The 13,316-nt window shown below is 38.4% G+C and overlaps 3 protein-coding genes across 3 annotated transcripts; 1 reads left to right on the forward strand and 2 right to left on the reverse strand.

Moving 5' to 3' along the window:
• Positions 1-57: 57 nt before the first annotated feature.
• LOC140769187 (inactive FRIGIDA-like protein 2) lies at positions 58-4,706 on the reverse strand. Its single transcript, XM_073109804.1, has 3 exons — positions 3,881-4,706; positions 2,785-2,957; positions 58-1,080 (listed from the first exon to the last, which is right to left on the reverse strand). The coding sequence occupies exons 1-3, from the start codon at positions 4,704-4,706 to the stop codon at positions 226-228; spliced, it is 1,854 nt and encodes a 617-aa protein (XP_072965905.1). The 3' UTR covers positions 58-225.
• Positions 4,707-5,127: 421 nt separating this feature from the next.
• LOC140768536 (U2 small nuclear ribonucleoprotein A') lies at positions 5,128-9,583 on the forward strand. Its single transcript, XM_073108847.1, has 8 exons — positions 5,128-5,282; positions 5,372-5,412; positions 6,384-6,513; positions 6,589-6,794; positions 8,124-8,297; positions 8,555-8,605; positions 8,690-8,854; positions 9,192-9,583. Exons 1-8 carry the CDS (start codon positions 5,201-5,203, stop codon positions 9,195-9,197), a joined length of 855 nt encoding a protein of 284 aa, XP_072964948.1. The 5' UTR covers positions 5,128-5,200; the 3' UTR covers positions 9,198-9,583.
• A 1,233-nt stretch (positions 9,584-10,816) lies between these two features.
• On the reverse strand, positions 10,817-13,215 carry LOC140769025 (equilibrative nucleotide transporter 1). The gene is made up of 2 exons (XM_073109536.1): positions 12,464-13,215; positions 10,817-11,676 (listed from the first exon to the last, which is right to left on the reverse strand). The coding sequence occupies exons 1-2, from the start codon at positions 13,026-13,028 to the stop codon at positions 10,946-10,948; spliced, it is 1,296 nt and encodes a 431-aa protein (XP_072965637.1). The 5' UTR covers positions 13,029-13,215; the 3' UTR covers positions 10,817-10,945.
• Positions 13,216-13,316: the final 101 nt, after the last annotated feature.

The following is a 13,316-nucleotide window of genomic DNA, read 5'->3' on the forward strand; positions in this document are numbered from 1 at the left end:
CTTAGATGTCATGAAGATTCAATGAATAATTGCAAGGTACTCAGAAGCTGAAGGCAGTTAAACTCAACATTTAATATCCAAGTAAATGAGAATGCCTCGGACATAAATGAAGAACTTCTTTACTTCAATTTTTTCATAAAGTAAGCATCCAAGATGAATATTTAGTCAACCGTTAACAATCTCTCCAGGTAAGAAAGGACTAAGGGGAGATGCTAGAAAATTAACTTAACTCCTGTAAGACGAGTTGTAGCCGGGGTCCATATAACTGGATACCCCATTATAGCCTGAGTCGGTATAACCGGGCACAACATTGCTTGCATTGGAGTTGCCATAATGCAATTCGTGTTCCAAAACTTTATCCGCAAAGTGATATAGGTTAGAGCTTGAACTCCCACTTCCTAGGGATGGACCTTGTGGTGGATACAAATGTTGTCCTGCAGCTTGTGGTTGATACAAATGTTGTCCTGCAGCATGCGATGGACCCATCCAACTTGCTGAAGATGAATAGCCAGTCAAGTTATATCCCGCAAGTCTCCCTTCATATGCTCCCTCCAAGTAATGCCCATGTGAACCTGCCCAGATATCTGTTGATGACCTAATGGTGTTCCCTGGTGTTACCCGAGCACTATCTGCTGCTGCTGTGGTCGGCCAGCCAGCAATTCCTGCAGTACCAAGTGTTGTCGGTAGCCCCATGCCGGCTCCACTAGGTAGTACTTGCAAGCCGTCATTGAATGTGTTTTGGGGGGCATAGCCATTGTATAATCTTTGAGAATCAGCGTGTATGATACTTCCCTGCTCCTGATTTTGCTTACTCAATCCAGGCACAATGCCATGTGAAGCTTCAGCTGAAGCAAGCCAAGGGCGTTTACGTTCTGGATTGTCCGAAGGACCCACCTCTGCAGCTTTTCTCTTTATACTCTTGTTATTCAATTTTTTCTTATACTCTGCGATGTCTTTTTCTAATTTTGCAATCACTTGGTCAATCTTGAAATTTGCAAGCTCAGATCGATCAAGCTTGTTCTCTTCCAGACATCTGACAACTGATTTTAGAGACATTAACTCCTTTTCTTTGGCTTCTTTCTGCAAGCAACAACTAAATCTTTGTCAATCAAAGCTACTATATGCAAATAAATCAAGACCACATTTACAATGAAGATTTAGAGATTAATTTGACACTTTTATTTTGAGGGAATGAAAAAAAATAAAAACACTTCAATAGGCATTGAATGCACCTTGACATTCACAAAAGCTTATGCCAACATGAAAAAAGGGTGAGAGCTTTATCTTGCCACATTGGAGTTAGGTAATTATGATATTAAGGTGCAACAAATGGACTAGAAAAGTGCCAAACCTTGTCTGAAAGTTTTAAGCCAAAGTTTATATATATATATATAATTTGGCATTCAAGTTAAACACTTTTAAAACAAGAAAAATAAATCTCAACTACAGACAATCTAAATGGAAGATCAACACCATTGAATATATATATATATATATATAGAGAGAGAGAGAGAGAGAGAGAGAATAAATCATTTATAAATTTTCTTACTCTTTGGAAGCAACAAAGTTCATGAGTTACAGTATAATATCTTGAATAGTCCAGATCATGATAATCCTCGTGGGTTTTCAAACTGGAAGCCCCATAACACGTTTTACAAAACTAATACTTCATGCATCATCAATTTGTTGGGAGTATGTGCATGCAAACAAGGGCCCAAACTATATGGGGTTTTAAATAGTTCTCATCAGCACTATTCATCATCCATTTAAATGGTCTGAAAATAATTTAAAATTCAAACTGCTTGAAGCATGCGTAAGGAATCTGCAAACCTTTTTTTTCTTATTAGATGGTTTTGGATTTGGTAACAGGTCAAGATCAATGATGTGCACCATAGATTTGTCTGGTATAACAATGATAATGAAGCTTTCATTCTTGGTCCAAGAGATTAACTGTGTAGTGTCTAGTATGTGCATGTATTACATGGACTAGAGTATGGTATTTAGACTGGGACATATATCCAAGTGTCAAATTCATCTATAGACTATAATTACTAAATTCACATCAGGGACTACGTAGTACATACTCAAGCTTTACAACTGTACTGGTGTCACAGCACAATGACAAACGTCACATACGTAAAAAAGAAGTATGACTAATTTGGTAGTTCCCTTTTGATAAACACATGGTAGCAAAGAAATATATAAGATAATAGACCATCCATAATTTGTCTTAAGAACTATATCCTACAGTGCAACATGTGACTCAATCCAAGACTTGAAGAATTATAAAAGAACCAAGAAATCCTGTTGATCAAATGATCATTAACTGACTGATTCTTATAATATAGACAAAAAGAGATTACTTGATTACATTATAGATGTATCCACATGACTTCCAATATTGCACGCAAAGTACCTTTGGTTATATAAAAATAGTATCAATGGTGGGGATACTCAATTTAGAAAAAGCACCAAGAAATGTAGCACAAGGCACAACTAAGTTCTGCTCATGGTGTAGGTGTTAAAGTTGCCCCCTGTACATAGAAATATGGCTAATATTTATACATTAAACACATGGATTATACATAATATTTCATAAATCATAAATAGATGTGTGTACTCATAAACAATTAATCACTGGAGAAAGTCAGAATCATGGACAAGATTTCTTCTAGAAGCAGGAAATTTTAAAATAGAGAATTAGAGACTAATGAACATTGTAGCCAAAGTATTTATGTTTAACTTTTAATTTTACATATCCAACATAAGAAAAGAAAAACATACCAGTGATCCTAGTGAACTTCGTCCCTCTCTTTGTTCCTTCTGATTTTGTATAGTTTTCTGTAGAAAGGTTGACAGCAAAGATAGGGGCGGAAATTTCTCCTTAAGCTCAAAGGTACAAATAAGGTCAACAGCTTCAACATGCATATCCTTACTCATCATATCTTGAATAATACCTGCAAAAAGCAGTCTTGATTGAGATTTTACAAAGAGGAAGTACAGAGAGAAGTTACACAGTAACTTCTGTGTATCTTTTACAGGATCCACTGAGTTAAGAATATGCATATCACTGTGTGAGCATATTCCATCCACAGTTTGTTGGTAGTATATGATTTTAGTAATAAGTATTTCTGTCCATGTAGATAGCACATCCCGTGAAAAAGAATGCTGAGCTCATGGTCGATAAAATCATCACCAAAGTAAAATGATTTTCTCTCTTTGAGCTTGAACACACAAGAGAAAAGAAGAGAAATAAAGAAAAACAAGTTTTCTATTCCATTCTCTTCCTCTCTCTCTCTCTCTACTTTTTGAAAGAAGAAAATTGACAGCTTTAAGGTTTTCTTTTCTCTTCCTTACTCTTTCTTTCTCCTCCTTTCCTTAAAATTAAATAACAGGAGAAAATCACTCTCTCCCAATTTCTCTTCTCCTCTCTCTTATTCTCTCCATCCAAACAAGGTTAAAAAGATTTTAGGTGAAGAATAAGATCGACTTTGTTATAGCACCTATCTTCATCTCTGAAGCACAAATGAAAAGTTATTTCAAACACAATCCTATAGATTTTATTGCCATGCCCCGTTCTTATCTACTGAATTATTTTGTTTATTAAGACTACAAAACTACAATTAATTTCTTCTTATTGATCATCACCATATCTTACTATCTTAATATCTCCAAGATCACAATGTAATTTTCTTATCCAGATGCTGTGTTCTGGCATCAAATGATGAATGACTGAAATTGCAGTGCCAATAACAGCTAGAATTTTCAGAGGAATCTCTCAGCTAAACGAAGCAATAACCGGCAAGATATATATAAAAATTGCCCGACAAGATATTCTATAAGTAAAGCTAATTAAACTATTAAAAAGAGTTCTTTTTACCAGGCATCTTCTTCGCAAGTACAGGCGATTGCCGCAAGACGTTCACTTTCTTCTTCAGATGTTTTAACCGCAACAGCTCACACAATTCCCTGCACTCAAACTCTTTTGGAACACCAAAAGCCGCGAGAAACAGCATCAGCCCAAGAGCATCAACAGCAGCCGCCGACTGCACCCAACCTTCCGCAAGTAGCCGGCTTCTCCATGAGACTGCGGCCACCTTCGCATCCTCCCAAACGGACTCCTCCACCTCGGCATTACAAAACCCCGAACTTATATAAAACTCAAGAATAAGCACGCAGGCGCGCCGGCCAGTGTCCATGGGGGAATCTCTGCCGTAAGCTTTGCGGCCCTGCAAGTAAAACCGGCCCATCGCGTCAAGGACCAACCTGGCCGGGTGGGCGGCGAGGGCGATGGCGGCGGGGAATTGCTTCCGGAGGGAATCCGGATCAGAAAGTCGGGCGGTTACGAACTTTCGGAGGCCGCGGCCGTCCATCTTGGAGCAAATCGAGTGGAGCTCAGCGACGGCGGCGGGGTCGGCGATGGAGGAGGTGGATGAGCTGACGTTGGTGTTCTTAGCGGCGGATTCGAGCTCTTGGGAGCGCGAGGAGATGGAGGAGAGGATGGAGCCGAGGGTTTGGTTCATGGAGTTCCATTGGAGGAGGAATCGGGAGAGCGCGTCGTTGAGATTGGAGAGGCTGCTTATGGATTCGAGGAGAGGCGAGGAGAGAGATGGGTTCTCCTTGTGAGGGGCATTTTGGGGGTTTTCTAGGGTTTCTTCTCCCTCTCCTTCTTTGGAGGAGGACGAAGTTGGATTGGGAGGCGCCATTGGAAGGGAATGAAAGGGAGAGGGGCAGGTGTTAACTAAATTTTAGCGGTATATAGGATCTGGATTAGAATATCCGAATCCGATTAGAAAATGGACCCCTAACACTCTTATCGGTTAATTATATATGGTATGCTAAAATCCAGGATCCGAAATTTTCCTCAACAGATGCAAAATAACTTTGGATACCATAAGTTTTTATAAAAGTTAAAATAAAAATAAAAAGGAAACTAAATTTTAAAATATATTAGGTATTTTAATTTTTTTATGATAACATATGATATAATAGGGTGTGCATGATAATAAAAGTAAAATATAGGATTATCCAATAAGCATTGATCCGATTATTTGTTAACGGGTTGCTGCTTATTTGGATCCGGGCTAAGAAATCGTCCGGATACTAGTTCCCTCCCCCAAATCTTGGGGTTTTAGGGCACCGCCTTCTCCCTCTTCTTCGTAGGAGTTGCCTTTTACTTTGCCTCCCAAGAGCAGCATCAATGGTGAGACTAACGGCGGATTTGATATGGAAGAGCCCCCATTTCTTCAACGCCATTAAGGAGCGCGAGCTGGATCTCCGAGGTCGGCTAGCTCCGTACCCTCTCCTTCTCCTTTTTTCTCCCCGCGATTTTTAGGGCTTAATGATGCTCGTTTGGAAACATTTTGTCCAGGTAACAAGATTGCGGTCATAGAGAACTTGGGTGCCACCGAGGTCAGTCTTGCAGTCAACACCACTCTTTTCTTTTCTTTTCTTTTTGTTTCTTTTTTTTTTAACGCCTAAAGTGAGCATTTTGGTTGCAAAAGTTTTCTTCCACTCTCTTGCAACCCATTATTAGATTGTATATCTCTGTGGATTCCTTTGAACTGTTCCATGTCTGTGATTTGGATCTTTAAGTTCTTTTCGTTTTGTTGAAGTGATTTTCCTATACCAATAGGGTTGAATCAGACGTGCCTTGAGAGGGCGGAGAAGGAAGTAGTAAGATAATACAGGAAAGGTCGTAGTTTGGCAAAGAATCATACTTAAATGGAAATAAGTGGAAGAAAAAGATTCATGTAGTAAACCATGAAACGATGGCATATAGTGTTGTTGAAGTTCGTTCAGTATGCTGTGGTGATCTACATAGGAAGACGTGATTTCTGTCTGGATAATACATGTTTTAATAATGGTATTCACATGTTTGACATCTTATAATCACAATCTTTTAGAAGGTTGCTTTAAGAGTTGAACCCATGACCTCTTAGTTGCAAGAGGCAAGTTTTACCATCATACTAAGTGCATTCTCATCAAATTTAGGTCTTCCATGAATTAAACAAAGGAAAAAAAAATCATTCATCAGTGGACGGTGGGCCTTTTTGTTTGGCAGCACAGTGACTTACAGGTTTTCTACGAATTAAACATGAGGGACATATTTGCGAGCAGGGCAGACTGCTCAATGGCAGCATCAATTCTGACCTTTTATCCTAACATCGATTCCTTTCTTGTTTGATCTGAATGCAGAAAGCTAACATATAGGTCCTTTTGTTCCTTCAATTCTTTCATTTCTCTACCTGCTCTGTTTGTTGCTTGCCCCAAGTTTTAAGTTTTAGATTAGTCAATAGAAAATTATTTGAGATGCCCACAATACAAGCACTTTTCATGTCTGTAATTGCTATACTTATTTCTTTATTATTTCTCTTCAACAGGACCAGTTTGACTCGATTGATCTCTCTGACAATGAGATTGTGAAGCTCGAAAATTTTCCTTACTTGAATCGGCTCGGGACTCTGTTAATTAATAATAATAGAATCACTCGTATCAATCCCAACATTGGAGGTGAGAGCACTTAGGTTATTGGTGGTCACCTGGTGTTCAGATTAAGAGTTTTAATTGAGCATGCTTTATGCGCAGAATATTTGCCCAAGTTGCATACTCTGATACTTACAAACAACCGTCTTGTGAACCTTGTGGAGATTGATCCCCTTGCATCTCTTAAAAAGTTGCAATTTCTCAGCTTGTTGGACAATAATATTACAAAGAAACCAAATTACCGGTTATATGTGATCCACAAACTGAAGCACCTTCGGTTGCTTGATTTCAAGAAAGTGAAACAAAAGGTTAGCATTTTTTCTGGTTCCTCTGCCTAAATAGATCTTTTACATGATCTAGTCTTTTATATTCCTCTGTGGATCATAGTCCAACAGCTATATCTAAATATGGTTTACATCTCCTTGAATTAATTTTTCTTTGAGAAATCCTTTTAAACCTAATATTCATACAGAGTTGATGCTTTCATCCTCATCTATTGTTGGTCAAATTTGGAAATGTTTTTCCTATGCTCTTTACTACCTGCAGCTGCACTTGTCTCACAATGCGTTTATGCTAAAATCATCCACTTATTATTTTATTCTCTCTTGATCTCAATATGCATCTAAATCTTTTTGTTTTTTTTTTTTTTTTGGCATTTACATTTGTAATGCCCATGGTGTGAGTTTATTCTCTGTCTAATTCATGCTTTTTTGTGATTAGTTTATTGTACTGATACAAGGCCTTTTCTTTCGTCATAACTGTAGCTTGTTTTCAAAATTACAGACCATGGAGATGGATGGTGCTTGATTGATTGCTATGTTCCATTTCTATCAACATAGTCAATTTCACTACCTTTTCTTTGTACAATTATTCTTGAAGTTCTCTCATGAATGTACTGTTGTTGCTTTTTTCTAGTTTGTATAAATGACATGAGATGAATAGGAGCACTCACACTGTTAATTTTGATCATCTGTTTATAATAATTTATATCCATAAATACATTGGACAGTGCAGGTCTGCATACAGAGTTGAGAATGTCCTGTATTTAACTTCATGTTCTTTTTTCTTCTCTTCAGCATATTATGTTATTTATCATCAGAGTAGTCTCTCCTTGTTTGTCTGGATGAATTTTTGCTAACGCATGCTTATAAATATATATGATCGTTCTCAAGAGATGCTAGTAAACTATTTATTTACTGACATTGACATGCTTCAAGGTGTCAAAAGCAGTATATGTTGCATAGTTCTTGGTGCTTTGGCAAGCCCATTGTGTGCAAAAATGATTTGCTCTAATTTTATCATTATGTCTATGCGGAACATGTAATTCTGAATTATTTTCTCCATAGCGGTCATTTTTGTTTCCTTAACTTCAGATGTGCTTCCTTTTCCCTTGCTATTTGAAAGTCTTAAATCCCACTATATACACTGGTGAATTGATTCCTGCATAATGGTCACACCTGTTCTGTTTAGTTTGGAATGATTTTTCTGTTTGCTCTTATTTGAGGTCATGTTACAACATATTTTCATTGGTTGTCAAACTATACACCCTAATTTACTCCTTCTGGAAGTGCTGATCCTAAAGGACCTAAATGATTTGGTTTAATTTAATAATTTTATTTCATTTGTGGCACTTCTAGGAAAGAATTGAAGCAGGAAAGTTGTTTGCATCAAAGGAAGCCGAAGAGGAGGCCAGAAAGGTACCAGTGAAAACATTTACTCCTGGTGAGGTGCAGGATATATCAGATTCTTTAAAAGCTGAACAAGCTCCAAAAGTTGTTGCTCCCACTCCTGAGCAGATTACAGCCATTAAGGTAACATAACAATTTCAAACCACTGTATGCTCTATCAGGATATATTCTTAGCTGTATACATTATTTGGAAATGTCTGCTACATAGGCACATCTTCAATTGTTCATCATAGATTTGCTGCTAAATTTGCAAATTTTCCTTCTTTCTGGAAGTAGGTTCTTTTATCATTTGCATATAACTGGTAATTAATGATAAAAGAATGTACTTATAAGCATTAGTAATGCATTGTGGACATGATATTAAATTTTGGTATGTGCAGGCTGCAATTGTGAATTCCCAAACACTTGAAGAAGTTGCAAGGCTTGAAAAGGTATTTGCTTTCTGTACTATGAAGCAGATATTCTTGTTCGTTGTTTTCTATATCAGCTAGTGAGTGACATTATTTGCTTTGCAGGCTTTGAGTTCTGGTCAGATTCCTGCTGAGTTTGTGATTCCAAACTACAATTCTGATGTGACAGCACGCGATGAAAAAGCTGATACAATGGATACTGATGACCAGAATAAAGAGAATGATGCTCAAGATCAGAATCAAACTGAAGATACTGCACCTATAGAAGAGGTGACATCTAAATTTTTTTTTTTTTTCAATAAGACTTCGAGTAAGATCTCAGTTTGGTCCTCTCTGCTAATTACAATAAACTATTTATTATGTGTATGGTAATTGGTAACAGCTGGATACATGTGGTCTATTAGTTGACCTTGAATTGTGTAGAGAAGAACCTTCATCAGTTAAGGATGTGGCACCTTTCAGTGTCCTTTAACTTTAGGGAGACATCTGACAGATGGAATTTGCATCTTCTCCAAATTATACGTTTTGATACCTTTTCTGAGTTTGATTGCATGTTCACACTTTGAATTAATTCCAATAACTTGGTTGCAATGTTTACTGTTTTCAGGATTAGAACTGGTACTTCAACCTTGGCTATCCTTCCTTGTCACTAGTCTGCTTTTGAGGGCTTTGTAATGGTCAATCATATTCAAAATGGTGGCATATGTTGTTGGATACATCCACTGTATCTCTTTCGCAATCTTTTAGAATGTCTCACTGATGTCTCCCTGTCAAGCTTGATCTCAGCTCTGTTTGATCCTACGGGATTGTTCCCCGCTGTACTGATGAATGTAACCTTGGTAAAAATATATTGCACAATTGTACAAGGTTGAGGATGATTTTGTTTTAACTCACAAGAATCAGTTCATATACTAGTTATCTCTCTGGTTATGCTGTTAAACAGACTTATTAACATTGATTATTCACTAATATAGCCGACAATTGGCTGTGCTGTTCTTATCTCGGCTTCCTACTTAACCTTCCACTTGTGGTAAAGAGTTACTTACATAGTGGAAAATTGGCTTGAATTCATTTCCACTTACAGTAGAGGACTAGATTTTAGATGACAAATCCAAAGTGCATATCAGATTGCAGTTCCTGCATGTATCTGGTGTTATGTTCTGGTTGGATTGGAGGGCAAATTTGTGTGGCTATGTCCTCGGATATATGTTTTCTTTTCTTTTCTTTCTAATATCGATTAATGCAATCTTGGATTTACTATCTTGGCATCTTGGAGCTGCAAATTTTGCACTTTCTTACAGAGGGATTTGTTCTACTACTATTTCCCACTAATACCTTAATTCAGATTTTTTACATAATTATTACTTAAAATTTTCAAAATATCATAATTATCATTTTTATTCTATAGCATATCATAATTGTATTACTATGCTTCTTGAAAAACGTCATTCCGATTACTGTCCTAACTAAAACCAAACTTAGATTCAAAAAGGACTACTTTAGTTTTAAAAACTATTTAATAGTTTATCTAAATATCACAGTACAAGAAAAATAGTTCTTTTATGTGACGATATCAGTGTTAAAAAAAAACGTCTTGAGAGCTATACATTCAAATATATACTTTAGAGCACTCAAGTAAATAAGAGATCTTTTAGTGTAAAAAAAAAGAAAGAGACAAATGATAGTAGGAAACTCCGGGAGTAATAAAATCCAAACCTATGTGCCATCATAAAAAAGTACAACAAACTATTCGCATCTTTGATGTTGGAATTCATAGTGAGCACAAAGTGTCAACCACCACGATATCATTGTTAGAATAAATAGTGGGTTGAAGGGATTGTACAGAGATTATTGTAAGCTATGCAGTACGAGCCCTGACATGCAAGCTCCTTTTTTTTTAATTTCAATAGAACGTGCAGTTTCATAGCATCAGAAACTGCAGGTTACTCCCCCCTTATACCCTTGTAAGCTTGTACTGGGAAACTACTTTTCTTATTCACTATCTTGAGATGATTGTAAGAGGGAAAACTCTCTCTGTTCTTTGTATTTCAGAAAGAAAATATTTGTGGAGGAAAACTGTGTCAACATGCAAGCAGAAGATGCTAAAATGACTGAGAGTGCACCAATTCAGCTCCAGACTTGCTCTAATGAATGCAGTGTATCCAACCAACTAGTTATCCACATCTATTGCAACCACATAATATACGTGATTGAGGCTGCACACCATTTAGGAGAGGTAGACAAATAATGGATAGCAGATATCATTAACATAATAGAAACTTTACAGATTGATACCTGATGAAGTTAATGTGTGTACCAGATACAGACCCATTGGCCACCTGCAGTTTACTCTTACATGTATCAAATGACCCAGAACCAAGCTACAACTGAACCAAATGCTAAGCCAATTACTAGGAATAAAACCATAACGATACCAGCATTCTCGGAATGTTGTATCGGTACAGTTTTTGGTGCAAGAATCATCAGCACGCCTGTAAGATAACCATTTGTTAATCCAAGAAGGCATGTCAATATAGTGACTGGTATTTCTGACCGCAAAAATCTGGGACCATGCAAGCAGCCATAGAAAAGGGGATAAAACAGGAGCCTTGCAACACAGCCACCAACTGCAGTGTTAGCATTCTCGAGGAGATAGAGCGCAGGCAGAGTCTTTCCGATCAGATCAAACACATTATATCCAGCAATGAGAATGATAGGATACCAGTCTTTGAGGAGCTCTGAATGCACATCTTCTGTTATATATCCTGGGAATATTGAGAGAGTAACAACGTAGATAAGGAATAAACCAAATCCGAACAATTTGACTCTTCCTACAATGTTCCACAAGGTTGATCTCCACGCAGATCCAGTCAAGGAGCCTTTCTCACTACTCTCTTCTTTTAGAGCCTGTAATTTGATGTTCTTGTAGTGCTGGACAACAGGAAGCTTGTCAGCTACATTGTAGCAGACAATACAGATTGCCATTACCACAATACCAACAACGAAATATAGGATTGCACTACTTCTCAGCCCATTGGCATCTTGTGGGTAGATAGCTTTGGTGAAGACTCTCATGGCTGAGACAAGTACCCCTGCAATTGCAGTACATTACATCAATTATCAGAAAAATAAAGAGATTTAGACCAAGATATAGAATTTAAGAGACACTTCACAGACAAGAAGCTCAGGTAAGTCAATCAAATCTCTAGAAGATACCTCTGATGAACCAGAAATATGGGAGATCTATTTCAATGAACATAAGTATGGGTGCCTTTCACAACTTAGAAAGCTCTTATTGTTGTCCTGGGTCAAACCAGACCAGAGCTAGCAAGCAAGCAACCATTCAATATCGATGATTAATAATCAACAGAAAAATTCAAACTTTCACCAAAGTTCATGGAAAATAATTTCCTAGTTAGTCATTTTTTTCATGATCCATACCACCATCTCCTCACTCCTTGCTCAACCTTTTCCATCCACACCACTTGTTCAACCATCTCCCCGCAATCGAAAGTAAGGAAAATGGACATGTAAAATATCCTGATTTTTAGAATAGGGCAAGCAGAATACCTTCCTCGGCTCGAGGAAGGGATTCGTCAATTCCAATTCAACAATTTGAAGCAAACTTGCATCTTTCTGTCTGGATTAAAAGATATAGATTATGAAGTGTAGCAAATCAAGCAACAATTCGCTGAAACTTATAGAAGAATAGATCTCTGGGCTAAAACAAGCTCAGATCTTTCCAATGGAACAGGAAAAAAGAATCATGGAAACCAACTACCAAACAACAGTTCACCATCAATAGATATTAGATAATATTCAAAACAAAAAAAATTAACCTTTCATCGAAATTTCTACTAGAGTCGACATTTTTAATACCAGAAGCAGCAGTGCCGGCGACGACAGCCTGCATATATCTCTCGGGGAGCTCGCCGGCCGAGCCGATCACTCCACCCTGCACGAGCGCATCTGCAACGCCACAAATAATGGTGGCCGCAACGGTAACATCATACGCAGCGTAGATCCCCCTCACCCCCTTCACATACACCGCATCCATGATGGGAACGATGAGGAGGGCAAGGACGAAGAGGGAAAGGCCGTAGTTGATGCGGATCCGGGTGCTGGACTTGTGCGCCCCGAAGCCGACGATGAGGAGAAGGGGGATGAGGCAGGAGAGCATGTAGGAGACGGAGAAGACGCGGTCGACGGGGACGTTGGGGTAGAGGTAGGTGAAGTAGTCGACGGCGGTGATGAACGCGTTCCATGGGAGGAGGAATCCGGTGCCCAAGGTGAAGTAGATGAGGTAGGCGACGTGGAAGTGGTCCTTGGGCGGTTCTACTTGGGTTGGGACCCCATTGAGGGGCACCGTGACTTCTTGGTTCTCTCCCTCCATGGTTGAGATGAGGAGGGCTTGAGACTCGTCCGGTACCGCGGAAAGACCCATCTTTTATGCGGGATTTCTCTATGCCGAAGACGACGAGTTTGGAAGAAGAAGAGAAGTGAGTTTTTATGGTATTTGGGAGATTTGGGATTGGGTTTGAGGTGGGGAGGGTGTAAAGAGAAGAAGGAAAGGGAAAGGTCGGGGAGGAAGAAGAAGAGGAGGACGATGAGTTGAGCAGTCTTAATTTAATGAGACGTGGATTCGAAGAAGACGGGGAGGACTTACAGCGAAAATACTATAATCTAAGGTTAACTTCATTGAGGTTTACTACTTATATTTTTACTTAGAATC

The sequence above is a fragment of the Typha angustifolia genome, chromosome 10 (genome assembly GCF_048772165.1).
Source record: "Typha angustifolia cultivar Huaian chromosome 10, ASM4877216v1, whole genome shotgun sequence".
In the NCBI taxonomy this organism is placed as follows: Eukaryota; Viridiplantae; Streptophyta; class Magnoliopsida; order Poales; family Typhaceae; genus Typha; species Typha angustifolia.

Excerpts from the sequence above, each read along its gene's own strand:
- LOC140769187 (XM_073109804.1), bottom strand. The coding sequence starts at position 4,706 with ATGGCGCCTCCCAATCCAACTTCGTCCTCCTCCAAAGAAGGAGAGGGA. Across the intron at positions 2,958-3,880 it reads ACTTGCGAAGAAGATGCCTG|GTATTATTCAAGATATGATG; the intron begins GTAAAAAGAACT and ends TGCTTTTTGCAG. Across the intron at positions 1,081-2,784 it reads GAAGTTCACTAGGATCACTG|AAAGAAGCCAAAGAAAAGGA; the intron begins GTATGTTTTTCT and ends TGTTGCTTGCAG.
- LOC140768536 (XM_073108847.1), top strand. The coding sequence starts at position 5,201 with ATGGTGAGACTAACGGCGGATTTGATATGGAAGAGCCCCCATTTCTTC. Across the intron at positions 6,514-6,588 it reads TATCAATCCCAACATTGGAG|AATATTTGCCCAAGTTGCAT; the intron begins GTGAGAGCACTT and ends CTTTATGCGCAG. Across the intron at positions 6,795-8,123 it reads TCAAGAAAGTGAAACAAAAG|GAAAGAATTGAAGCAGGAAA; the intron begins GTTAGCATTTTT and ends TGGCACTTCTAG.
- LOC140769025 (XM_073109536.1), bottom strand. The coding sequence starts at position 13,028 with ATGGGTCTTTCCGCGGTACCGGACGAGTCTCAAGCCCTCCTCATCTCA. Across the intron at positions 11,677-12,463 it reads CGCCGGCACTGCTGCTTCTG|GGGTACTTGTCTCAGCCATG; the intron begins GTATTAAAAATG and ends CTGCAATTGCAG.